At 44.3% G+C, this 27,706-nt stretch overlaps 4 protein-coding genes across 4 annotated transcripts in view; 2 read left to right on the top strand and 2 right to left on the bottom strand.

The window, feature by feature from the left end:
* Nucleotides 1–2,944: 2,944 nt before the first annotated feature.
* On the bottom strand, nucleotides 2,945–4,039 carry LOC310854724 (transcription initiation factor IIA subunit 1-like; the record flags this gene model as incomplete). Its single annotated transcript, XM_083759397.1, has 1 exon — nucleotides 2,945–4,039. One exon carries the CDS (start codon nucleotides 4,037–4,039, stop codon nucleotides 2,945–2,947), a length of 1,095 nt encoding a protein of 364 aa, XP_083615523.1.
* Nucleotides 4,040–4,849: 810 nt separating this feature from the next.
* On the top strand, nucleotides 4,850–5,710 carry LOC310854723 (general transcription factor IIE subunit 2-like; the record flags this gene model as incomplete). The annotated part of the gene is made up of 1 exon (XM_083759396.1): nucleotides 4,850–5,710. One exon carries the CDS (start codon nucleotides 4,850–4,852, stop codon nucleotides 5,708–5,710), a length of 861 nt encoding a protein of 286 aa, XP_083615522.1.
* Nucleotides 5,711–8,846: 3,136 nt separating this feature from the next.
* LOC310854722 (zinc finger MYM-type protein 1-like) lies at nucleotides 8,847–13,189 on the bottom strand (the record flags this gene model as incomplete). Its single annotated transcript, XM_083759395.1, has 3 exons — nucleotides 8,847–9,407; nucleotides 10,112–12,587; nucleotides 12,970–13,189. The coding sequence occupies 3 exons, from the start codon at nucleotides 13,187–13,189 to the stop codon at nucleotides 8,954–8,956; spliced, it is 3,150 nt and encodes a 1,049-aa protein (XP_083615521.1). The 3' UTR covers nucleotides 8,847–8,953.
* Nucleotides 13,190–25,332: 12,143 nt separating this feature from the next.
* The window catches only part of lrp3 (low density lipoprotein receptor-related protein 3), a 23,092-nt gene continuing 20,718 nt past the window's right edge, over nucleotides 25,333–27,706 (top strand). The window contains exon 1 of the mRNA XM_083759393.1: nucleotides 25,333–25,646. Within this exon, the coding sequence (XP_083615519.1) occupies nucleotides 25,538–25,646 (109 nt within the window). The 5' untranslated portion in view covers nucleotides 25,333–25,537. The remainder of the gene's footprint in view (nucleotides 25,647–27,706) is intronic.

Here is a 27,706-nt window from a genome sequence, read left to right as displayed (position 1 = left end):
CAAGGACCCCCACAAGAGAGGATGTTTCCATCTCTAGCAGTGATTTTCAACCATTGTATATTTACTGAAGTAGGCTACGGTCCTCTATTTAATGATATTCCTATCGATGGAACCCAAATGTATATTGTAAATTCAAAGTTAATTAACTTAGGGTCCGTTTGGTTCCGTGCAGAGTTACAAACCCATAAGGGTCCATTTGGTTCCAAACTATCATTTATCTGGGGACCCCCTGGAACACCCCTAGGGGTCCCCGGACCCCACTTTGGGAACCACTGCTCTAAGACACTCGCAGGATCAATCAAAAAAAATCAAACAAAAAATAACCCTAAGCTAAATTTAAAGAATTATTTGTGACCTCTTAAGTCTTCCGTCTTGAATGTGAGATTTGATCGGGATATTGTTGGGTTTTCCCATGTGAGAGGGCATCATCATGTGAGTTGTGTGGTCGATGCGGATTACCTCCTCTGTGGCGTGTACATTAGGACAGCCTCAGCAAACTAAACAGTGGCCTCGCCTTTTATTATTTTGATACAGACTCGTACTGTATACACTAACGGGAAGATCCGTGTTGAGCTTGAGCATCTTGAAAGACCTGCATGAATGATTCCTCCTTGGTTCATCAGTAACACTACACTGTCCCTGCCCTGCAGTCATCCAGTGAGAGTTTCATCACCTCAGTGTTTCTACACCACCCCTGGAAAACATAGTGGCTTCCCAACAAAGGCTCCAATATACACTGGCCACCCCTCTTGAGAGAACAAATGTGGTGTTATATATTGAGGATTATGTGAGTGCAAAAGGCCACAGATATGACCCCTGTATACTAGCCATAACAGTGGAGCAGGCTGCTTGTCGTCATCTACACAGCATTACCAGCCATAGGTGCCGGAGAGGGGGTCATTTGGGTCTGAATGTCCCCGCACTATTGGGGCATGACTGTTCTATTTATTTTTTCCGACCCAGTGCCCATGGTGGTCTCTCTAGCACCGTTTGTTCCCATTGAGAAATCATCGTTGTGTATTGGCTGCCACTGCATGCTTCCCTCTCGCCGCCGCCATGCTGGCGTGCAGTAACTGCACCTGCTCTTTAGTCTCAACTCCTTTACGTCCCGACGGCACCACTGTTACCAGCCAATTAATTGGAAGTTGCCAAAGACCTTATAGTGCATTATTCAGAGTATCCGGAGGCAGTCTACGACAACAGTCATCTATGACATGACACACAACCTGGGAGAGTTTGGGGACCTCCATGTATGGGCACATGTTTCAACCAATCTGAGATTGCTGCATTTATAGATATAGATAATAAAACGTACAGAAGCTGATTCGGATTTCTGTCGTCTGTCGTCTCAGACGCGACAGCCCCCGTCCAGCCCAAGTGGGAGGGGCTGTGGTGAAAGTAAGGGGACGAGGATCTACTATTGCTGAGTCGGCTCAAGTGAACTTAACCCTATCCCAAGATCCTTACCCTAACCGCACACGGAAGCCTACTACTAGTACCTGGAGACCAGTCTGTGACATCGGTCATCTACGCACCAAGTCAGTCGAGACGCCTGGTCGAGTTTGGCTGTTCTCCATATATGGGCATGTGTTTCAACCAATCCGTGGAGCTGACTGAGATACACACAGACATGAAGATTCCTGCATTTATAGATATATAAGAAGCCAGCGGGATAGACGATAGATGGCACGGTTTCACACGAGTAGCAACTTTTAAAGAATCCATTTTTTCCTCATGGTGGCTTCTGACACAAAGAGAAAGAGAAAGTTCCAAAAGGAGGTAGTGAGACATTGGATTGAGTGGTGGTGTGGCAGGGTGGACGAGGAAGCCTGCAAAAGACAGGAGCAACAATTAACAGAATATCTTCCCAGACATTTCTTTTATCCTATAACCTATAGCTCTGGTCCACAGCCCTAATGCCCTTTGCTGCCCTTGGATTAAGGCTATGGGACTGTTGTCTTCCTGCCCTTGCATGAAATGCAGACCAGCCTCTAAAATATAAAGAATGTTTTACTTACTCACCAATAGAAAGGCGGCTTGTGTAATTAGAACGCCTACTTTCCTTAGTGGACGCACTCTGAGCCCGGCCCCAACACGCGTATAAAATGCACTTTTTGTACAGAAAGGGATTTCTTTTTCACTGGAAGGAAAATACTTTTAGTTTCTCCACTGCGTCCTCCGATATTGCCAAGAGAACCTCATAGACAAGAAGGAGGAGAAGAGTAACATAGCTCTAATGAAGGCATTAGAGCTATGGACCAGAGTTACCCATATACCCACTCTTTGGAGGCCGTCTTTCACATCCCACAAGGCCTAGTGAGGAGGTTCGTACAGTAACTCAGTTATTCAAGTTTCTTAATCCATTCTGACCTGAGATCAGATTCATACGAGGTTTCCGCCGGACACACACTGGTCCTGATGAACCCATTCTGACCTGAGATCAGATTCTAAAAATGTCAGTCGCTCTTCGATTTTTCAAAAATAGCAGACCTACAAGCTCGTATCGCGCCACTCGGTGGCGCGATATGAGCTTGTAGATCTGCTATTTTTCAATAGCTAAAGCATAACACGATGCTGACACCAAAATGGGTGCCCGTTCAGAATGGGTTAAAGCCTAGTTAGAGTCAGACCAAATACAAGTAAACAACCCACCTGCAACAGTTCCCTAACTGTGGTTAGGGAACTAAAACTGGCTAGTTGCATCAACCTTCTTCCTTGATGCACAACCTCCTCCAGGCAAGAAGCTTACGGCCATCCAGGCTATGGGGATATAAACAGCCATCAGTGTAAGTATTTAAATAATTGCTTTTCAGTGCAAAGTCCCAAATGGCATCATTAATCCATGTAGTCTTTTCCTAAAAAACGACATGGACTAATGAAGCCATTTGGGACTTTGCTCTGATAGGCAATTGCTTGCAGGATACACCACAACACTACATTAGCTTCACCATTCAGCGTCTCCAATGGCCTTGGAGAAGACATAGTCTCTCCCGTTCAGGTTCATGATTCCATCCTTAAGTTGGAACTTCCATTTGTTCTTGGTTCTGTGGATCTTGTCATACTGGCACACTACCACATACTCCGTGTCAAACTGATCTTGGTCCTCGTCACTCAAGTCATCCTCACTGTTCAGCGGTTGCTCCTCCTCCTCCGCTTGCTCACCGTTCTTGCCCTCCTCGCCTCTATCCTTGCCCTCCTCTTCGTCGTCCTCGTCTTCCTCGTCCTCCTCTTCCTCGTCGTCCTCGTCCTCTTCCGAGGACGTGTTGTTGCCCGCTCCGTCCAGCTGTGGAAACACGGGCGGCGGCTGCTGCTGCTGCTGGGGCTGTTTGTGCTGAGGCTGCTGGTGCTGTAGGGCCTGCTGTGGCTGCCTTGGGGCCTGTGGTGCAGCTGCACCCTGGGCCTGTTGAATCTGCTGGACCTGAGCTGCTGATGGGTGACCGGGCATCACCTGTGAACCGCCGCCGTGGACCCCCGCCCTGTTTCCAGGGGCGAAGACGTACTGCTGCGGCTGCCCCATGACCCTCGCCTGCTGCGGATGATGGCCTCCCTGCAGCGGAGCCAGAACGTGCCCTATGGGCTGCGCGCCGCCGGGAGGAGGATGCTGCATCTGCTGCTGGAGCATGATCTGCTGCTGGTGGGGCTGCTGCAGGATGTACTGGGCCCCGCTCTGCGTGCGCACCACCTGCATGAGCTGGCCCACTGGGTTGATAAGCTGTGGACTGTACCAGTAGCCCATGAGCGGGGCGGCGGCGGCGGCGGCGGCCTGGGCCTGCGCCGGCTGCGCATACTGCTGGGCCTGGTGATGGAGGTGCTGGACCTGCTGCTGCTGCTGCTGGGCGGCCTGCAGGGCGGCCGCCCGCATCTCGCTGTGGAAGCCCTCCACGGCCTTGGACTGCATCAGCTTGTTCTCCCACAGCGTCTTCAGCTCCTTCAGCACCTGCTCGTCCACGCCGTCGTTCAGGAAGAGCCCGTGGACCTCGCTGATGACGTCCTCGATCACGGACATGTACAGTTTGGGCACGGGGTTCAAGCTGGCCATTATATGTGTGTGTGTGTGTGTGGTGTGAAACTATGCGCGGGAATGGGGGCGAGACTTGATTTACTTCAAAAAGACAATTACCGATCAGGTCGATTCACGCTCCACCGTTTCAGCCGTTAATTACTGGTCGTTTTTTCTCCTTTATACAAAGCGTCTGTGAGGTCTAGGGGGTCTATATATACGGTTGATTATCAGTGACGTACTGTTACGCCACCAGCCATGCCCTTTATGGAGGTACATGGCAACCCCCATATACTATAACGTCTATCCTCTATACTATATAGGTCTATAGCAGAGTCTATAGACTAAACCGCATCACCACCCTATAGCCATGGCGGGCAGCAGGAGTATTTATTTAGCATACATTAAACTTAGAGTATATTTTGACATGGGCCAGTGAAATGACTGCTGAATTCATGTACTCTTTTCTTTTTCTTTTCTCAGAAATAGAAAACATAATGAACTGGCTACTGGAAGTCGTGTCGTGTGTGAACCCAGTTGATCACATGTCAGAAATTCATGTACACATAATATGTGTACATACAGGTGAATTTCATTCACAGAGTTATAGGACTCACCTGTGCAAATCAGTGTTGTTAATTTGCAATTTGTTTTGGGTGATGTCAGATCAAACCTCTGTAAGCTTATATAAGGATGTTGACAACGAGTGAGTGAACAGTTTACTGAATCCAGGAAGCCCATTGGTGGTTTTTGCATTGACCTCTGGCTTACATGAGAGGATTCATTTACCATTAATTAACATTAAATACACATGCGAAAATAAGAAGCCGTCTCAAAGAAAAGGTAAGGATGGACCCCGCTCTGCTGAGGGAGAGAGAGCTGTTCAAGAAGAAAGCCTTGTCCACCCCATCTGTCGTTGACTCACACAAAGCGAAGGTTGACACGGAGGGTTGCTCAAGGTCCAAATTCAACGTTCATTCGAGTGGCTCCTCCGGGTCCAAGCACTATGCTCACTCAAGTAACGGGTTCTTCAATCTGAAGTCCGTCTGCCTGGCCACCATCGACCAATACATGAAGACGAGGCATCAGCGAGGGCAAACGCACTTCCTGAGCCTCGAGGAGATCCTGGACGAGACCAAACTGCAGGACATTGTCATGAACCAGAAACAATGGCTCGGCGAGTACCTGGCCAGGAATCCAAAGATCGACGTGCAGGACGGGAAGTTTGCCTACAAGCCCAAGTACAAGCTGAAGAACAAGAAGTCCCTCCTGCGGCTGCTGGAGAAACACGAGCAGCTGGGCCTGGGCGGAGTCTTCCTGGACGACGTGGAGGAGGGACTGCCCAACTCAGCCAGTGTCATGAAGGCTCTAGAGGACCAGATCATCTCCGTGACCAGGCCGGACAAGAAGAAGGTCCTGTTCTACAATGACAAACACAGCCAGTTTGTGGTGGACGAGGAGTTCCAGAAGCTGTGGAGGAGCGTTCACGTCGTCGACATGGACGACGAGAAGATCGAGGAGTACCTCAAGGTACAGGGCTTCTCCATGGAAGAAAAGGCACGAAGTAAAGTGTTCCCGGGGCAGAAAAGGAGGAAGAAGGCAACCAGCCAAAAGAAGAGGCGCTTCAATACCCACAATGACCATTTAGCTGGAGTCCTGGAGGACTATTCAGAGGAAGAGATCCAGAAAGGATTGATGCGGACGCTGTAGTCAAGAGATAATTTACAAACACCGCCAGTACTACCAGTAGGTTCCAATAGGTATAAGAATACAAGTCAATGGGGCTCCATTCAGGTTGAAACCCGGCCCAAATTTGGAGTTATGTGACGACTGACGTGACGTCACAGGCTTATACTTCCCGGCTTTAGGAAAGGTCACAGCACAGAAACAGCATGCACTTGTAAAAGTAATTAATGATGATGATGTATCCGTTCTCTTACCGTAGCCTACGTCTTTGTTTTTTCTCTGCTTGAATACTGCAATGCATTTTTTTCTGGACTGCCTAAGAACATATTACTCCAGTTTTAGCTTCACTGCATTGGCTTCCCGGTTGTTTTTAGGATTGATTTTAAAATTATTTTACTTGTTTATATGCTCTCAATGGTCTCGCACCTTCCTATCTACATGACCGCCTGCCTAAATAAACCACCCCTTAAGGTCTTCCACTGCTGGCCTGCTCGCTTTACAAACTCTCACTGTACCTTCGACAGGCAGCCTCTGTATAGACATTTTTTTAAAGCACAGCTCAAGACCCACTTCTACACTCTTGCTTTTAAATGATCTTTTACATTTCTTGTTATTCATGTCCTCTATTGCATTACTGCTATTATTTTTAGTTTTATGACTTGCTTTTCTTTTCTTTCTTTCTCCATTTCTCTGCAGCACTTTGAGCTGTATTTCATGTCATGAAAGGTGCTATACAAATAAAGTTGTATTATTATTATTATTATTATAGTAAATAATAAAAACAACAGTTTCATTTTAAAATAAAAATACAAAGAGCTAACAAACTAAAATAGTTTGTAAACTTAAAGGTATATTCAGTGATTTCAGTCAAAAAACCTTAGGTTTCGTTTTTGGCTGGGACCTAAGCCTTTCGTCCAATCAGGATAGAGAGTCAAAAACGAAACCTAAGGTTTTTTGACCCCCAGGGGTTAACTGGGGACAGGGAGGAACTCCTTATATGGTCAGCACACTCTATAGTAGGGAGGATTATCACAACAAAACAAAAAAATAAGTGATATTTGAATTAAGTGAAATCACTGAATATACCTTTAACCGACAGCCAATATACATATATATACATGTAGCCTACAGACTACAGAGAGACAGTGTAGCGCAGTGGTTCCCAAAGTGGGGTCCGGGGACCCCCAGGGGTCCTTGAGGGAGTTCCAGGGGGGACCCAGCTAAAATAGTTTGGAACCAAAGTGGACCCTTATGGGTCTGTAACTCTGTGTACAAATGGAACCAAATGGACCCTAACTGTTCCATTTGTACACTCAGAGTTGAATTAGCATTGATGTTACAATATAAATTGGGGGTCCCAGATAGAAATGCTATTAAATAGGGGGTCCTTGAAATTAAACAGATTGAAAAATCACTGCTAGCCGTACAAATCTTCTCTTATGGGGATCCCTGGAAATTATATCTTTTCAAATGGGGGTCCGTGGGCTACTTAGTGTCGATTTGGGGGTCCTTAATTGACATGAAAACGTTTGGGAACCAGTGGTGTAGACTCAGGACATCAGTAGCCTAGTAGTATGGAAGTAAAAACATGACATTAAGTTGTTTGCGAACGCTATAAAACACAAGTGAAGGAGTGCAAATCTTTGCGAGTTGTATTTTGCAGACAAGTGAAGCAGTGAAAACACAAGTGAAGCAAACCTAAAATACACGTGACGAATGATGGTATGTGTATGTGTGCCGAATAATGTCATGTTTTTACTTCCATATAGTAGGCGCATGCATGTCCCATCCCGATTGCTGGGGCGGTTTGTTGCAGAGCAGCGCCCTGTAGTGGCAGATCTACAGACTTGCAATCAATTACTTACAGCTCAGTTCAACCATGGTGTAAAAATGTTCCGACAGTCATTTTGTAGGTTTATTTGTGGAGTAAGCTCGATGTGCTGGAGGACGAGCCAGGTCATAGCTGGACAATCTGAATCAAAATGAAAGAATCATCTACCGATAAGCAGCAATTGGACTCTCAAACTATCAAGGCCCAGGCATGCTGAGAGAGGAATTAACTCAATGAAGCAATATGTTGATTTATAATGATTTCACACGTTATTATATATATTATATATGCAGTTTATATAACCTATTAAATTAAGATCAAACTCTGATCCTTTATATTTCATGTTCATCACGTGTAGCCTATGTGCCATGTATATTCACCGTATAATATATTGGAGTGTTTCAGATGTTCAAACACACATTTTATTTTGTTACAGCAGCATCACCAACCAAGTGTAGTGTGGTCAAAGAACCATGTTCAATTCCAGAAAAAACATACAAAAGGATTCTGCCTGACACAGCAATGAGAACACACAGCATAAAAGGACAGGAAATACAGAAGGCCATTATTTACAATTTGTATAATTTCACCAGTCAATCTCAACCGATTCACAATAAATTAATCCTGGGGTGTGTTAATTACCTACTTTAATAGCGGGTAGTTGGAGAGAATAATTATTACATATGGAAACATACATGTTTGACTTATTTTGTTCTATCACAATAGGGCGGGAAGGGAAGCCGTTACTGTGTGCAAATGTAGTTAGTAGAGTATTAACAAAATATAGAGCATCACACTTTTTCCCACCAAAGATGTATTTTGAACTCATACATTGTGACACAGCATCTTGTTCTTTTAAGAACCATTGCGGAGGGCAAAATTCACTTTCATTTTGCTATTACTTTTCTGGCCCACTTGAAAATCATGAAAGCGTTAGCAGCCCACCAATCTGTACCACTTAACCGCTCGGCAATATTCAGTTCAGTTCATAGACTAACCTGAAAGAACCTGAACCCACATTAAAACACATTTTGTGCCCAAGACGTCTGTGGACGTCTTTGGTATTACCCCCGCGTGCTGTGCTGTTTTTTTTAAATACGTGGTGCCAAAGTTTGTGTTATTGCCATTGAGAATGCATTGGGCGTTTAAATTAAATAACTCAGAAACTACAAAACATTTCAAAGTAAAAGGTTCCAGCATGTGTCTCCACAGTCTGAATTATAAAAAAGTGTGAATGGAGTTTCTAGGAGGTGAAAGTGATTTTTTGAAAGTTTTGCGTGGGCTCACAATTAAGCACCAGAGCAGAACATTCATATTAAAAGGAGATGTATTTTGCCCTCCATAATGGTTCACACAATAGAAGAAGTTGTGTCAAGAATACACAATACATTACAGACACAGGATTTGCACAATTTATCGGTTTAGCGGTTATTCCTCTATTGCCCAAAGTACAGGATTCGCCTGTCATTCCCAAAGCAAAAGCTTTTCACCACCTCGTCCATGTCCAACTCGTCGGTCAACCTCTTGTGGATGTGCATGAACAGCAGGTGGTTGAGGCGTTTTTCGCTCATCGGTGAACAGTTTTGCAGCTGACGGAGGCTCGACGCACTCCGTTCGGCGGTAGCGTTCGTCATCGGCACCGTCAGGTAGAGCCGCAGCAGCTTGTCGACCTCACTGAAGCGCTCCGCTGCCGCGTCCCCCGCCGCCGCCAGCACGTCCACAAGTGACGCCATCTTGGTCACACTTGTGACCGCGTGGTCGTTAGTCCTGTTGTGGTCTGCCAAAAGGCCTGGGAGCATCGTCAGCTGTGCGGAGAGCATCGCCATGTCCACGTCTCCCTTACACTGAACGGCAACGTCGTATGGGATTTCAACGGGCCCTTCGTCCGACCTGTTAAAACAAGAATAGGCACTATTATAGGATGATAATAGCAACGTTTAACAGGTTCAGTACTTTAGGGGGGGGCGGTAGCTTACCAGTGCCAAACAGCTAAAATGGCCGATAATTTGTTCTGGTTCAAACTTTAGTAAACGTCCGCTAGTTTAGACAGCAGCAGAGGTGAACACGTTCAATACATTTTTGTATTATTATTTATTTGAAAAATCAACCTTGTTTAAAAAAGGAATTACGTCACTTTAATTTGTGTTCCGTGTGGAACTGGGGATATACTAATGACACAAACAAGTAAACCCATTTTAGGCTGGAACCCCTTTTGGTGTTTTAAGCATTATGTTATACTTTAGCTATTGAAAAATAGCAGATCTACAAGCTCGTAGATCTGCTATTTTTGAAAAATCCTGAAAATGTAGTGCAAATCTTTGAATTTATTCTTTCAGTAGCGAACGTTTTTAACTCAAATCTTTGCTTCTGGGGGGTCCCTGGAACAACATATTTTCAGATGGGGGTCAGTGGACAATTACATATAGTTTTGGGGGTCCTTGACATGAAAATGTTTGAGAATCACTGACATAGAAACCTAGGTTTTTCAGAAAACTGTCAGGATTTCTTATCCGTTCTTAAAAGAAACCAAGTGCTTCTTTACTACACGGATATACTGTACAAATCAATGAGCAACAGAAAATGGTACTCTTTACCTGTTCACAGCAGCGAGCAGCAGACTTTCGACGTGAGACAGGAGATGCAGGGTGGGCGGGTCAAACCTACCGTCCAGTTCTGAAGTCAACCAGTCGAGCAGCTCAAAGAATCGGCTCCTGTACAGCTCTTCTGGGCTTTGCAATGCATATTTTGCGAAAAGGTCTTCGTAGCGGCAAGTAGACAGCCGCTCTTGTGTTGCTGGAGGAGGAAGGAGGGAGGTGGTGGGAGCTTGGGTTAGTGTCGTGTTTGCGCTTTCCCATATCTGATGAAAGACCGCGTCCGACCTCATTCCCTGATAGTGTGCGCTGAGCGTGTTCACGTTGGACTGCACGGTTTCCGTGCACATCTCCTCTTTCGCCTGCAGAGCACGTGCTACCTTCTCGGCAGCGGAGAAGAGCTGGAGGAAAACCTTCAAGCCCAGGTGAACTTCAAATTGGCTCATGAGTGCCCGCACCCCGGGCACTTTTTTCACGGCCTCCGTCAGGACCCCCGAATAGATCATCTGGTCCAGCGTATAATACACGCCCTCGTAGTTATCCAGGAGGGATTTCACGGCCGATACTCTGCAGATCCAACGAGCGGGGCAGACGCGTTTCAGACAGCCCACGTCTCTCTCCCATTTGGAAGCGAGAGAGACGCGCATTTTGGCAAATACGTCCAGCCTTTCCGACGAGGAGGCGATCATCTCGTGGAGGTCATGCACGAGCGACAGGGCCCCCCGAATCATTGGACACTTGGACGCCACCTCCTGGAGAATCAAGTAGAGGCTGTGACTCACGCAGTGGATGGAATGGGCGTTTGGATTTTTTTCCTTAATCTGGCTGGCCACCGCTGACATTTGCCCCTGCAGCACAGATGCACCGTCGTAGGTCTGGCCCCGCATGTCCATGATGTCGAGACCACACCGGCACAGAACGTCCTCGACTGTGTACATTATGGACTGAACGTCGGCGCCCGGACATGCATGCATCCCGATGAAGTCCTCGTGCACGGTGTAGTCCCCCGAGACCCATCGAAGAGAAAAGGACAGCTGCTCTTTGCCGCTCACGTCCCTGGCCTCGTCCACGACTATGGCATAATGTCTGGCGCCTCTGATGGTGGTCAGCAGCGCGTTGAACGAGACCCGATACATGTGTTGCAGCAGGTCGTTCAGGATGTCGTGGGAGAAGTATTTACCCGTGGCCATGAAGCTGTCCAGCACTTTGTTTTTCCTCGTCACTAAGGCAGTCAGCTGACCGAAGTTGGACTCCTTATCGTCATGCCCCCTGATGGTGATCCCTTGCCTCACGAGAAAGCGAAGACAGTGGAGTAGCTGATGGATGCCATCTCGCCTATGGCTCTGTTCAGCGGACAGATCTCGTGGCTTAATGGGTGTCTGCAGCTTGTAGGAAAGACTCTTCCGCACGGCCTCCTGGTGTCTAAAGCCTTTCTCGTGCTTGTCCAGGATCTGGGGGCATCTTTTCCAATCGTTTACACCTGTAGTCAAGAACTCTGCCTTGCCGGGGTTTGAGACTGTGATCAAGGTGTGAGCCGCGGCAAAACGGCAGACGTGACATATCAGCCGCTTCCGAGTACTGCACAACAAAAGCCAGTCTCGACTTATGTACCACTCTGGGTCACAATAGCGGTCAATTTTTTTAGTTTTTCCATACGACCTGGCAGTTTCCTTTTTAGTAACAAATGGCTGAGCTGGGGCTTCAGTTTCCTGGCAGCAGGTGTCCATACACACTGTAGAACCACATGTAGTGTAAACATGGTCAGGTGTTTCTTCATGCTGCTGAGACTCCTCTTCGCTCTCCTCAGAAGAGGACTGCTTTTTCCGTCTTCTAGGTGGTGTTTTTTCCTCCACGTGCTCTGGTGACGGCTTTAAGTAGGAACCACGTGTAGCGTAAACAGGGTCGGGGACTTTATACGGACTCGTTTTTTTACTCTGGTTCGAACTGAGAGGTTTTTCTTCTCCCTGCTGCTGAGACTTCTCCTCACTCTCCACCGAAGAGGACTGCTTTTTCTCCTCCATGTCCGACAGCGGAGCTTGCTCTGGCGACGGGTTTAAGTAGGAATGACGCCTCTGAACAGACATCTGGTGTTTCCAAGTGTTCTCGTGCTTGTTCAGGATCAGGGGGCATTTCTTCCAGTTGTTCACGCCCTTAGTGGAGAAGCTGTCCTCGCCACATTTTGCGGATAAGGTGATTAGGTTGCGAGACACGGCGAAGCGGCAGACGTGACATATCAGCCGCTTTCGAGTGCTGCACAGCACGAGCCAGTCTCGACTTGCGTACCATTCTCGGTTACAATATCGTTCCTTTTTTGGTCCAAAGGTCCTTCCGGTTTCCTTCTTGGCAATAACTGGCTGAACTGGGGTGTGGGATTCGGTTTCCTGGCAGCAGGTATCCATACAAACCGCCATAGGAGCAGGCGCAGCAGAAACAGGGTCCTGTTGGGGCTCCTCTTCTGATGGCGCTTCTTCTCCCACACCTGCAGACAGACGACAGAGATTAAAATAGGGTGCATTTTGCATCCCAAAACGCAGTTTATAGTTAAGGGACGCAATAAAACAACGACCTCTGCATCCACGGGATGCACTACTGTACTGTTTTTTTTATTCTAGTTTGTTTTGCTAGCTTTAGTTATAATAGTCATTTATTCTACATGAATATAACCACATTATAACCATATAAATATGACTCCTTAACGTCGTTGAAGTGGGACTAAATATAAAATGTCCCTGGGACTCATCTAAAAGACCATCCCTGCATCCCGGGACTACATTACATTGAAAACCTATTTACATCACTGAGAAGACCTTCTTCTGGTTGGGATGCTGATGTAGGCTTAGGCTCCTCCACCAAACTCTTACGTTTTCTTTGGACGCATGTCCTTTTTTTCGGTGGCTCGTTCGTTGGGGCGTGCTGGGCCTCCTCTTCGCTGTCCTGCGGTGCTGGTGGCGGTGGTTCTTTTCCCACGACTGCTGCAGACAGACCTTCTGGCAGGGATGCTGGTGTAGGCAGAGGCTTCTCCACAGAACTCTTACGTTTTACTTGGACACCACGTCTCTCTTTTTCCGGCGGCTCATTCATTTTCATTAACTATCGCAGTCTACTCTGTGTTTATGCCGTGTTGTCTGATACAATCCAAGAGAGCTTTCTTTGATACAGTCGGTTGACATGCGGGGTCCGGCTCTGTCAGTCTTTTTTTCTGGCTGGCGCTGGACACCCCTTAAACCTCTGTGAAATCTGTGTTGTGTTCTGTACTGTTGAAGAATTGACCCGGAAGACAAAACAATGGCTGCTGGTCGCTCCACCTTTTACCGGCAGCAGAATGGTGGTTGTCTGTACAAGAAAAAAGAAAAAGGGGGGAAAAAGTACACATCTCAAATATGCAGTCTCTGTGAAAGGCAATCTACATGCTGGCTCCCTGTCTGAGGCCCCTTTTCCACCGGGGTTGAACCGGTTCCATTCCGTTTTCCTGCCTACTTTTGAACCAAATTAAATGGTTCAGATACCTAAAAGTTGGTTTGGAACTAGAACCAAAAAGATACTGTCACTGTTCAGGTTGGAAGATTGCAGATGTGATATAAACCATCATACAAAATAAACTGAACCAGTTCTAGAACTGTGGAAAAGGTGTCTCACACAAACATGATGATCTATAGTACACTTTGTAGTGCATGTTTGCATAGGCTGGTCCAAATGATTTGTATTCGTATTTCCACAAAGCAGGATTAGAAAGTTAGAGATAATTGTGAAAAAGATTATGTACCCTGCCTGGATGATACTGACATAAATCTGTAAAACAAATCTTTCTACTTATGTTGATTGATAATCATTGTATTTAAAGTTACCGGCATCTTAATCCTGCTTTGTGAATACTTCACAACACTGGGTGTTAAGGACAAGTGTGGCAAATAGTACAATCTGTTCATCAGGTCATTATATTTGTGCAACATAAACTGCTAAATGACATTACAGCAATAAAATACAATAATTTGCAGATACAACAATTACGCATTATTAAAGTGCCATTGATTGGAGGATTCTCTGCAAGCAATTTTGTCCATGGCAATATAAACACTGAACAATGTGTTTGCAGAGTGTGTAATTTTGTCAAATTCAAGTGATGTGCCACAGAATGCCCAATAATGTCCTTTCAGCACCCTGTTTGCAGTCCAGTAATCATGGAAACATTAACAACAAAAACCGTCTGACTATTACAAAATAAGAATCAATGCTCAATGCGCAGCACACACAATATTCCATAATGCAAAAAAAAAAAATCAAGAACAGAAATCTCTTTAATGCAATCTGTGAATGAGAGACGTTAACCCTGTAACAACAGGCGTCTACTCTACTACTATGAAACTTGCAAAAGTGCATACAAAGTTGACAGACTATAAAGACTATAATTGCAGATATGTTCGTTAGAGACATCGTGTGTGCAGAAAGCATCAAAGGAAAAATGAAAATATTATGCGATGCATTATAATTAATATTTACCTCGTTTGTCTGTCGGTTGCTTAGAGTATACTCTAAGGTCGGTTGCTCCTTTCTCCTGTAAGCCCAGCAGCGCAGGGTGTTGACGTCACCGGCGCCGGAGCAGAGGGGTGGGTGTCCGTTTTGTCCCCCCCCGCCCCGCCTCCGTTAAAGCTTTCGGAAATAACAAGGAATAATTCAGAAATTGTATCGAGTGATTTCTACACCTTTTTAGTCTTATAGTTGTGAACAATTCGTTTGTGATGAATGATGTATACTGCTACAATATTATTCATTGTGTTTTTCCACACAGCTAGACAACCATGCACAATAAAATTCACAATCAGTTCTGTGCAGATTGCAGAATGGTATTGCGTCCAGTGTACAGCAGATGGCACCATTGCGTTAAAGCCAATGTATTCTCAAGTCCTTTTCATGTAGGTTTGTAAAAACTAAATATTTATTTTATACCTGTGGTTAAATTATGGACCGTTACTTACAGTACATTAATAACTACGGTATTCAGTTATGGCGATTTTGGTTTAAATTGTAGTGGTCCCTTAAAGGGACACTTCACCCTTTTTGCAAAAAAGATATATGTTAATGACGTTTAGAAGCTTTAGAACACTTTCCTGGGGGTATTTATGTGTGTAATATGTGGTTTTAGATATTTTAGATTGTAGCAGCGAGCCTGTTGTCTCTGATGTCATGGACACTGGGCTCACTTCCCTCCTGGACTACATGTTGTCTAACTTGTCTCAGTAAGACAGCTCTCCCCCTATCCACAAGGAGGAGCAGTGCACCAAAGAATTATGGGAATTGTAGTCCAGGAAGGTAGTGAGACCAGTGTCCATGACATCAGAGACAACAGGCTCACTGCTACAATCTAAAATATCTAAAACCACATATTACACACATAAATACCCCCAGGAAAGTGATCTAAAGCTTCTAAACGTCATTAACATATATTTTTTGCAAAAAGGGTGAAGTGTCCCTTTAAGAAATCACTTTTCAGTTAACTTGAGTCTTGTTGGTTACATTTGCATCATTTACTCTTTCTGTGGAAAATCCTTTGATGCTATCAAATCCCCCGTGAAGGCTGAGGTCAGAACAAAAGGCTAGCCAGACCAGACTAGCCAGGTGTGACAAATTGCTTTGTTTACTGTCAGGAGGAATCCAAAAATCACCCATCCTTGTCAAGTATAAGATGCTAGAGGTCTACTTCGTTTCACTCTTGTTTCACACAATTCTACACTGTTAACTTTTGCCATATTAAAAATAATAAAGGAACTTAGGAAATTGTTCATAGTAACTACATTTGATACTGAGTTTAAAATGCACCATGTAGGGAAATATATTTGTTCTGTGTGTGTTGATGTAACTTCTGGGATCTATTTTATTTATTTCTCTCTCTCTCTCTCTCTCTCTCTCTCTCTCTCTCTCTCTCTCTCTCTCTCTCTCTCTCTCTGGCTGTGGCTACACTAGGCAGGCGTGAAGCGTCAGAAGTCCGTCGCGTCAGGTCTCACTTTAAATCCTTCCGGGGCTTTGGGCGGTTCCTAGAGGAGACGCACACGGAAGCCTATTTAAACGCCTGTAGTCCTCTATTTCTTCGTTAGCGAAGTGGGCGTGAGAGGGACGTTTGAGTGACAAGATGTTGACACAGACAAAGGCGCATTCTAATGTAGGCTATAAGTTGCTCTGTTGCTACTTCGCTGTCATGGCTGTTTAGACGACTGGTTAACGTACGTGCCTTTGGAACGGGGGACCCGGGTACGCCTCCCGGCCGAGGAGTTTTAAAACTAGTTTTGTTTTCGCCGACGACTTGCGGACGGACAACTTACATCTGACGCTCTCCTCCGCGCGGCGTCAGATGTAAGCTGCCGACAAGCGTGTGTCACCCGGCGGTGAGAAGGAGAAGGAGATTTTTGATTGATTGATTTAAATATTTATTAACAGTTTGCAGAATTACAATACATTTCAAGCACAAACTCAATACAAAGACTGCATGTTAACTGTGAGTGGACGAACCAATTAAGCATTACACTTGTTTACAACAGGGTCCACATTGTTCAATTCATCAAAACATTAAAGACGTACAAATAGACACTTCTATATAGTTAAAGAACAGAACAGGAATTCATCATAAAACAGTGTTCCCTGACCGGGAATCGAACCCGGGCCGCCGCGGTGAGAGCGCAGCACCTTAACCACTAGACCACCACGGAGATGGATAATGATGATGAGAAGGGCAGCACATGGTGAAGAGAACGGGCTATTTTATAAAGTATAAAAAAAAGTTATTTTCGATGTCATGGATCAGGGTTACAGTAAATGACAATGTAATTCAGCCAGGGGTGCCATGGATGAAAAGATTACAGGGGTGATCTGAAGCAAACATGAGAACCAATGCTTTACTTTATTTACTTCAGACGATTTTTCAATGTTTTGTTAACAATTTGGACATAATGTTACTTCGAGCAGTTCGAGCTGCCCACTGCCCAGATGTCTTCCTGTATCCCTTGACATGGCTTCACAATTCCCTCCCAGGGGGCGTTTGACAGCGTGAAAGAAGACAACTACAAGTATAACTCCTCCCAGTGGACGGGCTGCAGGCTGCATCTGTTCCATTGGCTAGTGCCTATCACTGCCGGGTGACACGCTTCATTTTCACGCTTGTGCGCGGCTTCCATTTGAGTCTGTCCGTCGCGTCCATTTGAGACTGTCCGTAGCGTCCGTCGGACGCGGAGGTGGAGCTTATTTTCCATCCACCAGCTGTCTAAAAAACCCACGAAGAAGAATACTTGAGCTTCAAGTTCACGCCTGCTGACGGCTAGATGTGCTCACAGGGTCTCTCTGTGCGCGTGTGTGTGTGTCCCTGTGAGCACATCTAGCCTTCAGCAGGCGTGAACTTGAAGCTCAAGTATTCTTCTTCGTGGGTTTTTTAGACAGCTGGTGGATGGAAAATAAGCTCCACCTCCGCGTCCGACGGACGCTACGGACAGTCTCAAATGGACGCGACGGACAGACTCAAATGGAAGCCGCGCACAAGCGTGAAAATGAAGCGCGTCACCCGGCAGTGATAGGCACTAGCCAATGGAACAGATGCAGCCTGCAGCCCGTCCACTGGGAGGAGTTATACTTGTAGTTGTCTTCTTTCACGCTGTCAAACGCCCCCTGGGAGGGAATTGTGAAGCCATGTCAAGGGATACAGGAAGACATCTGGGCAGTGGGCAGCTCGAACTGCTCGAAGTAACATTATGTCCAAATTATTAACAAAACATTGAAAAATTGTCTGAAGAAATAAAGTAAAGCATTGGTTCTCATGTTTGCTTCAGATCACCCCTGTAATCTTTTCATCCATGGCACCCCTGGCTGAATTACATTGTCATTTACTACTGTAACCCTGATCCATGACATTGAAAATAACTTTTTTTTATACTTTATAAAATAGCCCGTTCTCTTCATCATGTGCTGCCCTTCTCATCAGCATTATCCATCTCCGTGGTGGTCTAGTCGTTAGGGTGCGGCGCTCTCACCGCCGCGGCCCGGGTTCGATTCCCGGTCAGGGAACACTGTTTTATGATGAATTCCTGTTCTGTTCTTTAACTATATAGAAGTGTCTATTTGTACGTCTTTAATGTTTTGATGAATTGAACAATGTGGACCCTGTTGTAAACAAGTGTAATGCTTAATTGGTTCGTCCACTCACAGTTAACAGTCTTTGTATTGAGTTTGTGCTTGAAATGTATTGTAATTCTGCAAACTGTTAATAAATATTTAAATCAATCAATCAAAAATCTCCTTCTCCTTCTCACCGCCGGGTGACACACGCTTGTCGGCAGCTTACATCTGACGCCGCGCGGAGGAGAGCGTCAGATGTAAGTTGTCCGTCCGCAAGTCGTCGGCGAAAACAAAACTAGTTTTAAAACTCCTCGGCCGGGAGGCGTACCCGGGTCCCCCGTTCCAAAGGCACGTATGTTAACCAGTCGACTAGACAGTCATAAGTCCATAGCCAAGTAGCAACACAGCACCATACAGCCTACACTAGAATGCGCCTTTGTCTGTGTCAACATCTTGTCACTCAAACGTCCCTCTCACGCCCACTTCGCTAACGAAGAAATAGAGGACTACAGGCGTTTAAATAGGCTTCCGTGTGCGTCTCCTCTAGGAACCGCCCAAAGCCCCGGAAGGATTTAAAGTGAGACCTGACGCGACGGACTTCTGACGCTTCACGCCTGCCTAGTGTAGCCACAGCCTGAGTGTGTGTGTGTGCACTGACTGAGCACAGCATGTGTTTCTGTTATTGATTGATTGGAAAACAAATCAGTCAATACAAAACTGTGGACGAACCATGATAAAGCATTAACACTTGTTAACATCAGGCAGGGTCCACCATTTCCAATTCATCAGAACATTTAGAGACGTACAAAATACAAATATACACTTCTATATATAAAAAAAACAGGAAATCATCATATAAAGACAGTAAAAGAAAAGGGAAAAACAAACAGAGGTTTAAAATCTAAATGGTCTAGTAGTCCATCCATGTGATCAGGTCAATGCCAGACACCTGTTGACCAATTAAGTTTATCAGCTGCATTTTGAATGTCTTATCAATCAGGGCAGCATTTAATTTCATTGGTTCTTGCAGGGGGTAAAAGCCACGCCCCCATTGAGGGCTTAAAACACCTCCAATTAGCAAACCTTCACAGTTCACAATAGTTTGTTGAAATGAGTGGGTGGAATCGCTGGAACCACAAGTGCAGGGCGGCCAGGGCCGCAGCAGCACCGCCAAAGAAGAAGCAAAAGCCGTCAGCCGAAAAGAAACTGCTACCCAAGGAATGGAAGCAGCTGGAGAAGAGAGAGAGAGAGCTGGACAAGAGGGAGAGACAGTTGGAGAAGATGGAGACACAGGTGGCGAAGACAAAACGACGACTGGAGCAGATAGAGAGAGGGCTGGACAACAATGAGATAAAACTGTCAAAGAAAGAGAAAGAACTGGTGCCGAAAGAGACACCGCTTCAGCGGAGACAGAGACCGTCGCAGAGAGAGACCGCTGCAGAAAGAGCACCTGCGCCAAGTGGGACTGCAAACGGCATAGGCATAGGCCTATCATTGAATGGTAACCAGGTTCTGCCAAGCCCCGCCCTGCCTGCTGTTGAATGCAAGGACGAGACATAAGAATGAAGGGAGGTGATCGGAGGTGACACACTGCTCTCTACTCTTCCTGTTGTTTTGTGAGACCGCTGAAGAGACTGCATGGCATGGGGCAGAAAGAAATGGGATTGTTTTTCACCAGTCTAATTTTTTTTTTATTTTTTATAGTTTGTACATTTTTTCAAATATATTTTTAATATTTTGGAAAGCCTTGACCTCAAATTGACTGTCTATCTTTTTGATAATTGGGGGCGCTGTCCATGGTGATGAAGAACATTGTTACTTTATTGAAGATGAGGTTTTGCTGCAATAAAAGGTTTATTTAAACTTTGAGCATTTTTATAATAACTGATATGGGCCTATTAAGACTCATTCACTACTACTACCACTTTTCAACCTATCTTCATATAATTGGTTCTCACTAATGATCATGATAATGCCACAATTCTTTCCCTACTAGTAGAAAACAATTGTGCTATTTATTTTTCAACAATGTGTTTATTGATTTTCCTTTTTCCACACAAATGCAGTACAAATATACAGAAAACAACAATGAACATTACAAGACAATTACTCATATAAAGAAAGCAAAACAACAATAACCAAAACAAGAAAAACAACAGCAGTACTTCATCCAAATTACTCATACAAAGAAAACAAAAGAAAAACGACTTGATTGTGCCATTTAATCATGTTTTATGAAGATAAGTTGAAAAGTGGTGACGTGGTCCTTTAACCACGACATCTACCAAGACATTCAACTTCTTGACTATGCCTACGAGTGAATACCTATGCACTCTTAAAACTAACCTACAGGACATTTTGTGTTATCCTGGTTTAGCATAACTTTTGACTGTACAATACATGTACTGTTAACAATCTTGTTCAAATTAAACTGTCATGTTAAAATGCATATAGGATAAATGATACATATGTACAATAATTCTAAATGCAGAGCTAGGTTGTTGCACTGAATAGATCACCTGAAATTGACATCGTAGATGGACGAGACGTTTTGCACCTCTTTGAGTTATGCCTGGTTTTGGGTCGCTCCGGAATGGTTATAAGAATAGTTAAGAAAAAGTGCATCCAAGATGTTTAATCTGTTTTGATAGTTCTGAAGAAACACAATGTTGGCCCTTTGACCTCACCAACAGTTCTGTCAGTTCTACCAAAATGCATGAAAAAAATAGGCGAGATGCCCCTTGTAACTACAAATGGAAGTGTCGAGACTAAGCATCTTGCTTGCAGTTTTCATTATGAGAAATCAGCTTTACATATTGTATACGGCTTTCCAAGGCTTTTAAATACTGCTTCTCAATTGCCATACAATTATTGTATCTGCTGTAGACTGGTCTCCGCTCCAGCTTTTGAAACGGACAGCTGCCTCCATCTCTCAAAGGAGACTTTGAGAGGTGACTTTACTCCACACACTGACTGTACTATATTATACACAATGGCCTACATGGAGTGACGATAATAACATACAGCTCTGCCTCTGGTCTGAACCTAAAGTATATTGTGCCTTCCTTTCCCTCTTCAGGACCACTGGGTGTATAGTAAACATAAAGATTGGTTTGTGGACAACAAGAATCCAGTTGAGTTTTAGGGTCCAGAGTTGAAGTCCCTGGCCTGTTCTTAAAGGCAAAGCAGTAGCCTGATCAGTTTGTTTTGGGACGTCTGGAGTCTTGTTTTTAAGGCCTTTGTGGTGCTCAGGTACCATGAGGAGGTTGTCTTCCCCACTTCTATTCTTTAGGCCTATTTATGGTAACCTCTTTTCCGCCTGGGCATCATGATTCATGTCATGCCAGGTGACAAAAATCAAGAGAAATACATTCTGATGAATTGAATATGAAGGACCCCAATTGCAATAGGCTTTTTCTTGGGTTTTAAATTCTCTAGCCTAGCAGACCTTGTATTGAACTGTAATTTCCTGTGGGGTTTTTTAATGCAATACTGTTAAAACCACGTTCAACCCAGACTCGGCTCAAACAAGGGTTTAAAGTTAAACTCATTTCTCAATTCTCTCATATGCCACTAAATTGTAGAATTCGAAACTAGCCCCTGTAACAAATAGTTAGTCACCCTACTTTTCTATACTGTACATTGTATATTTTCCATTATTTTGGAGATTTGGCCTGGGGGCCAAATCAGGCACGTGAATGAATTATCTTTGGCCCGCGGGATGATATTTAATTACTATTTGAACTGGCCCTCTGCTATATTGCAAATTTGCACCACCACCATAATACTCCAAGTCCCACAATACATTGCGAGCCCGCAAGCCTGGTCTTCACTATTCATCAGCAGTGGAAGTCTACCGCCTGTGGTCAACTTTCAGCTACACCCCTCTCCCCAAAAATTGCTAAATGGAAGGTTGACTCTGAAAACAGGGGTTTTCAAGCCAGGTGGGAGGCAGAGAGTAGCCTACTGTACATGTTGGAAGTTGTAGATAGAGCCATAAGTAGGCCTAATTAATGCAACTGATTTGATTTACTTTCTCATTTTACTATATAGCAGTAATTGGTGAGGATCATAGAGCAGCATAGTGCATTTTCAGTTAATGCCTGCAGTATATACTTTGCATTTATCTTGCTATAAAGGGACATATAACGTTTTTGCTTTTGGCCTATTGGAAAAACGCTTTCACTTGAAATTATGTCCAATATTGCAACTGATTTTATGTACATGTTTTACGTAATTAATTTAATGTTAGTGCACTATTTGTGTTAGATCCAGATTCAATATGTGCATTTGTGCAATAATTTCAATACGTTTAAACATTGAATGAGTCCGGCCCTAGACTTGTACCAATATAAACAAGTCTTTAGTGCTTTTTCAAGTTTCATCTACTCAGATTTGTGTACCCATTCTACAACTTGTTATTGTTAATAACATTTTCGAACAATCAATTAATCAATCAATCAATCATCAATGTATATAAACTGCAAAAATCGTGGAAATCTTGCAGAAAATAACCATTCCTTAACACCACACCTAATGTACACTTGTGGTTGTAAAGTGACAATACATTTGAAAGTTGCATCATTACAGGTGTATAATGTGAATGTGATTAAACCAACGCTGATCGTGTATTTTAAACCTACTCACTCAACGTGCATGACTATAGAGCCTATTTATGGCTGCCATGCACCAGTGGCGCTATGGCTTAGATGGTTAAAGCGCCTGTCTAGTAAACAGGAGATCCTGAGTTCGAATCTCAGTAGTGCCTTTTGACACTGATCAACCTATTTACGGCTTCATCTGAAAAATGTGTGTGTGTGTGTGTGTGTGTGTGTGTGTGTGTGTGTGTGTGTGTGTGTGAGAGAGAAACTCAATCATGTTTAATCGTGTGAAAAACTCTGCTTGCAGGCAGCTGACTGAGCTATAGACCACAAAACAAATTTCATTCAAAATAAAACCTTCCATTTGGAATTTATAAATAGTGGAATCATGCATTTGAATCAGACACATCATTGTAATACTCGACCAGAAACATTGTATGGTTTAGTGCGAACAACCTTTCACAGAAGATTATCAGAATAATAGACTTTGTCAAATAAATAGGGTCTGATTTTTAGTCTTGACATAATATCTTGATTTCTTTTGTCAGTAGGCCTATATGAGTCAGCTTATACTGGTTAAAATTTAAATATGATCTTATAATCTTTACTATTGTACAAATTATGTATATTCCAATAAAACATCTTGTTTCTTCACAATAATAATAATAATAATTTCTCAATAAATTATTTTGCTACTTCGGCGTACTGTAGGTTTTATTTCGAAGAGCCTTCGCCGGAAGTTGTATACGCCCCCCCTAGTGGTTCACTTGACACAGCAGCAGTGTGTTGCCATGTCCGCTTATTATAAGCGACTTTGGGCTTGTAAACATTTGCAGTTGCGGGTTGCGAAATGTTTCATTTCACGCACATACAAGATTTGTGTTGTTAAAAATGTTAGAAGAATATTCTTTCTTTTTTCTTTTTTTTCCTTCGAGGTGGTAAGCCTGGGCGAGGTGGCGAGCGCTGGCGCTTTAGGCATCAGATCAACATATGGAATGAATTCTGTACTGGCCATATATGGAGCGTGTCTTGAGTGTACAGGGTTTGATGAGGTCAAATCAACATATGGAATGTCAGAACAGGTCAGCTCCATAGATAGATAGATAGATAGATAGATAGATAGATATTAGATAAGAGTTTTTATTAAAGTGTCCTACATCAATTATGCCCAGCCCGCACAGGCTTACAAGACACTCACAAACTTTACATACACAATGATACCACCATAAACAAAATACATAAACAGTTACTTATGGATACATGATACATCGTTCTCCAACATAACTGCCATGCCTTCTCTATGAATTTTCCTAAAACAAAAACTTCATTAGTGAACAACCAATTTAACATAGGCTACATTGTCCAAAACAAATCTGGGTTCTTATCCTGATTTTTTTTTTTTCAAAGAAAGAGTTTCTTAAATCATGGTATAGTGGACAGTAGAAAACAAAATGAAACTCATCTACAACTCCCAGGATACAAAGAGCACACAGTCGCTGCCCGTATATCTATCTGCCCACCTCAACTGCCAGAGGTAAAGCACCAGATCTCTCCATATATGGAGATCTAAGGGTGGCAGTGGGGGCAGTGTCTTGAGTGTTACAGGGTTTGATGAGGGCCCAGTTAGGGCCGGGACTTAATTTTCGTGGCCTGGTGATGAGAACTCTAGTTTTTGCCGGCTGCCGGGCGCGGCTGCACTAATAACTTTGGGGCGGGCCCGTCTAGAGTTTGAATGGACAGGTATCAGTCAAAAGGTATAGACATCGAAGAGGAAGGATGGATGGGGAAGGATCAACATTATGGAATGTCAGAACAGGTCAGCTCCATCCCTGATGTCGCGTGATGTCTGTCACGAGGCATGACCAAACCAAACAACTGACCGACCGACTGACGGGAAATGCCCGATTTCATAGTAAATGCAACCTGTAATATGCCACTAAAATGTGAAACGCCCTACCAACAGCCATTAAGAAATGTGAATCCTTTGACTACTTCAAAACCGCTCTCAAAGAGCGCCTATGCGGACGGCCACGATAAAAAAAACGAAAAGTTTGTGGGACGGCTGAAAAGCCTTGGGAATGAGGGACTGTCCCACGCAGAGGGGGACAACTGGTCACCCAGTATGCTACTGTACATGTTTTCTGTTTACCTTCTTTATAGAGTGATTTCCTGTTTTTCATAGAAGTGTATATTTGTACGTCTTTAAATGTTCTGCTGATTAATTGAAAATGGAGGAGTCTGATGTAAAAGTCAATAGTGCTTTTCATGGTTTCGTCCAAGTATCAGTGTTTTCTGTATTGACTGATTTCGTTTGAATACTGTGAAATAAAATGTTCAATCAATCAATCAATCAATCAGATTATTTTGGTCTTGTTTTCATAGACCTGGTTGCTTGTTTCTCTCACGCAATCTGGCAACACTGGACAGCGGTATTTTAATGTATCGCTGAAGCTCAAAGAAGGCTTCGTTTGTGTTGCTCCTCCTGTCCTGTGTGAAATGAGCTGACCATTATTTCCTTTATCATTATGCATCATCCTCCTTCCCACGGCGAGGACCAGGAGGTGTGTGTGATCGCTCTGTCTCGGCTGAAATAACAACACCGCCGCGGTGGTGGAACAAACAGAGCGACGCTGCATGGCTGCAGATGTTGGCTGAAGAAGAATTATTGTCTCCAAGATGACAAAAGAAGACGAGTCTTCTTCGGTACCTGCCTGCCCTGCAGGGCTGTAATGTAATGAGGAGCTGCACCATGGAGGAGGAACGGCTCGGAACGGCACGGCTTCTGCTGAGGCTGCTGCTGGTCGCATGGATGGGTGACCGTCTGCCTCTCATCTGCTCTGTTGGTGAGTGTGTTACTGGTGGTCTGTTACTGTGGTCTGCCTCTCATCTGCTCTGTTGGTGAGTGTGTTACTGGTGGTCCGTTACTGTGGTCTGCCTCTGGTCTGCTCTGTTGGTGAGTGTGTTACTGGTGGTCTGTTACTGTGGTCTGCCTCTGGTCTGCTCTGTTGGTGAGTGTGTTACTGGTGGTCTGTTACTGTGGTCTGCCTCTGGTCTGCTCTGTTGGTGAGTGTGTTAATGGTGGTCTGTTACTGTGGTCTGCCTCTGGTCTGCTCTGTTGGTGAGTGTGTGTGTGTGTGTGTGTGTGTGTGTGTGTGTGTGTTACTGTGTTCCAATGGTTGCATTGGTTTGATTTGGTTCAGCAGCAGATATAGCATAATATTACCATATTATTATATAATCTAATGAAGATTAAAAAGAAGGTTCCCAAGTCCCAACTGAATGTAGATTAGATTCTACAGTGTGTGTGTGTGTGTGTGTGTGTGTGTGTGTGTGTGTGTGTGTGTGTCTGTGTGTGACATGCGTGTGGTTACTATGTTATGGCTTGCTTTACAGACTTTCTCCAAGTGATGTGATGGTTTCCTGCTAGTGCTCAGTGCTGTATAATATTATGATATTAATATAATAGTGAGGTCATCAGCCCAGAGAGGGGGGTGGGGGGGAGGATGATGATCAGTTTTATGGTTGCAGAGTCATATTCCTTTCTATCTGTCATGGTTATAAATCATGACAGGTATTGATTCTCCATTGAGAAAACTGATAGGTGTTGTTGTGTAAACAAAAGCTGCTTGGAGATGTCTGTGATTCTGCAGACCCACAGAGAAAGATGGACTGCTGTGTGTGTGTGTGTGTGTGTGTGTGTGTGTGTGTGGGGGGGGGGGGGGGTGTGTGTGTGTGTGCCTGCGCGCGGCTGCACGCGCCGTTCTGTTAAACGGCATTACATCACTGCTCTGCACAGCATCACTGCCTGGGCTCAGTGGGCTGCGTGTCTCACTTCTACAGGACACAGCACAACTCTCTCTGTCCTGAGAGTCTGTCTGTCAGGATGGATTCCTCATCGATCGTTCATTTAAACTAACATTGACTGGCTGAAGTTGATGATGCACATTTGATGTCCCCAAGCGCACCCCCCCCCCCCCCCCTTCCCTGATAATAATTTGAAACAAAGTAGATGTCATTTCCAGTATTCTGGTGGATTTTATATTAGTCAGTTTGATATATCGGGGCTTTATTAACATAGATCCATTAAAAAGCATTTGAATTTTGACCTTTGACCGGGTTGACCACCACGCAAAGAGGGGTGAAATCCCCCTAAAAAAGCAGGAGAGATGCTGGTGCAGGTCTAATGAAATGATTCTCCTGCAACATACAGGGGTTTGGAAGGTATTATGACATACACGACAGGTTTGTCTATTTTTTGACCGGGTGGGACAAGGGAGGAATTGAGAAGGGGCCAAAGATTATTTAAGATTATTATCTCATATATTATATTATCTCATATATTATAGACATAGTCGTGTTTCTTGTTGTATTCTCATTTGAGCGAGTCACCAAGCCCTACCATGGTTAACCCATTCTGATCGGGCACCCATTTTGGTGTCGGCATAATGTTATGCTTTAGCTATTGAAAAATAGCAGATCTACAAGCTCATATCGCGCCACCGAGTGGCGCGATACGAGCTTGTAGGTCTGCTATTTTCGAAAAATCGAAGAACGGCTGACATTTCTAGAATCTGATCTCAGGTCAGAATGGGTTAATCAGACCAGTGTGTGTCTAGTGGAAACCTCGTATGAATCTGATCTCAGGTCAGAATGGGTCGAGGCAAGTCACCAAGCCCTACCATGGTTGACTGTCCTACAGAAGGCAAACAGAACCAAAGAGCTTAGTGTAAAACAGAAAATCACGTCTGCGCTCTACATCATCATATACATCACATTCTGTGCTCAGCCAATCTAATCATCACAAAGGTAATTCCGGCCAATCACTTTTGGCGTTTTCACTTTTCTGCCCTCGCTTTTTATCTTCAATAATATGCACTTTGCTCAGCCAATCAAGTCATCGCTA

This window comes from Protomyctophum parallelum (genome assembly GCF_964188405.1).
Source record: "Protomyctophum parallelum genome assembly, chromosome: 2".
Lineage (NCBI taxonomy): Eukaryota > Metazoa > Chordata > Actinopteri > Myctophiformes > Myctophidae > Protomyctophum > Protomyctophum parallelum.
Note: the sequence above shows the minus strand (reverse complement) of the source record. Positions and strands in the feature narration are given on the sequence as shown.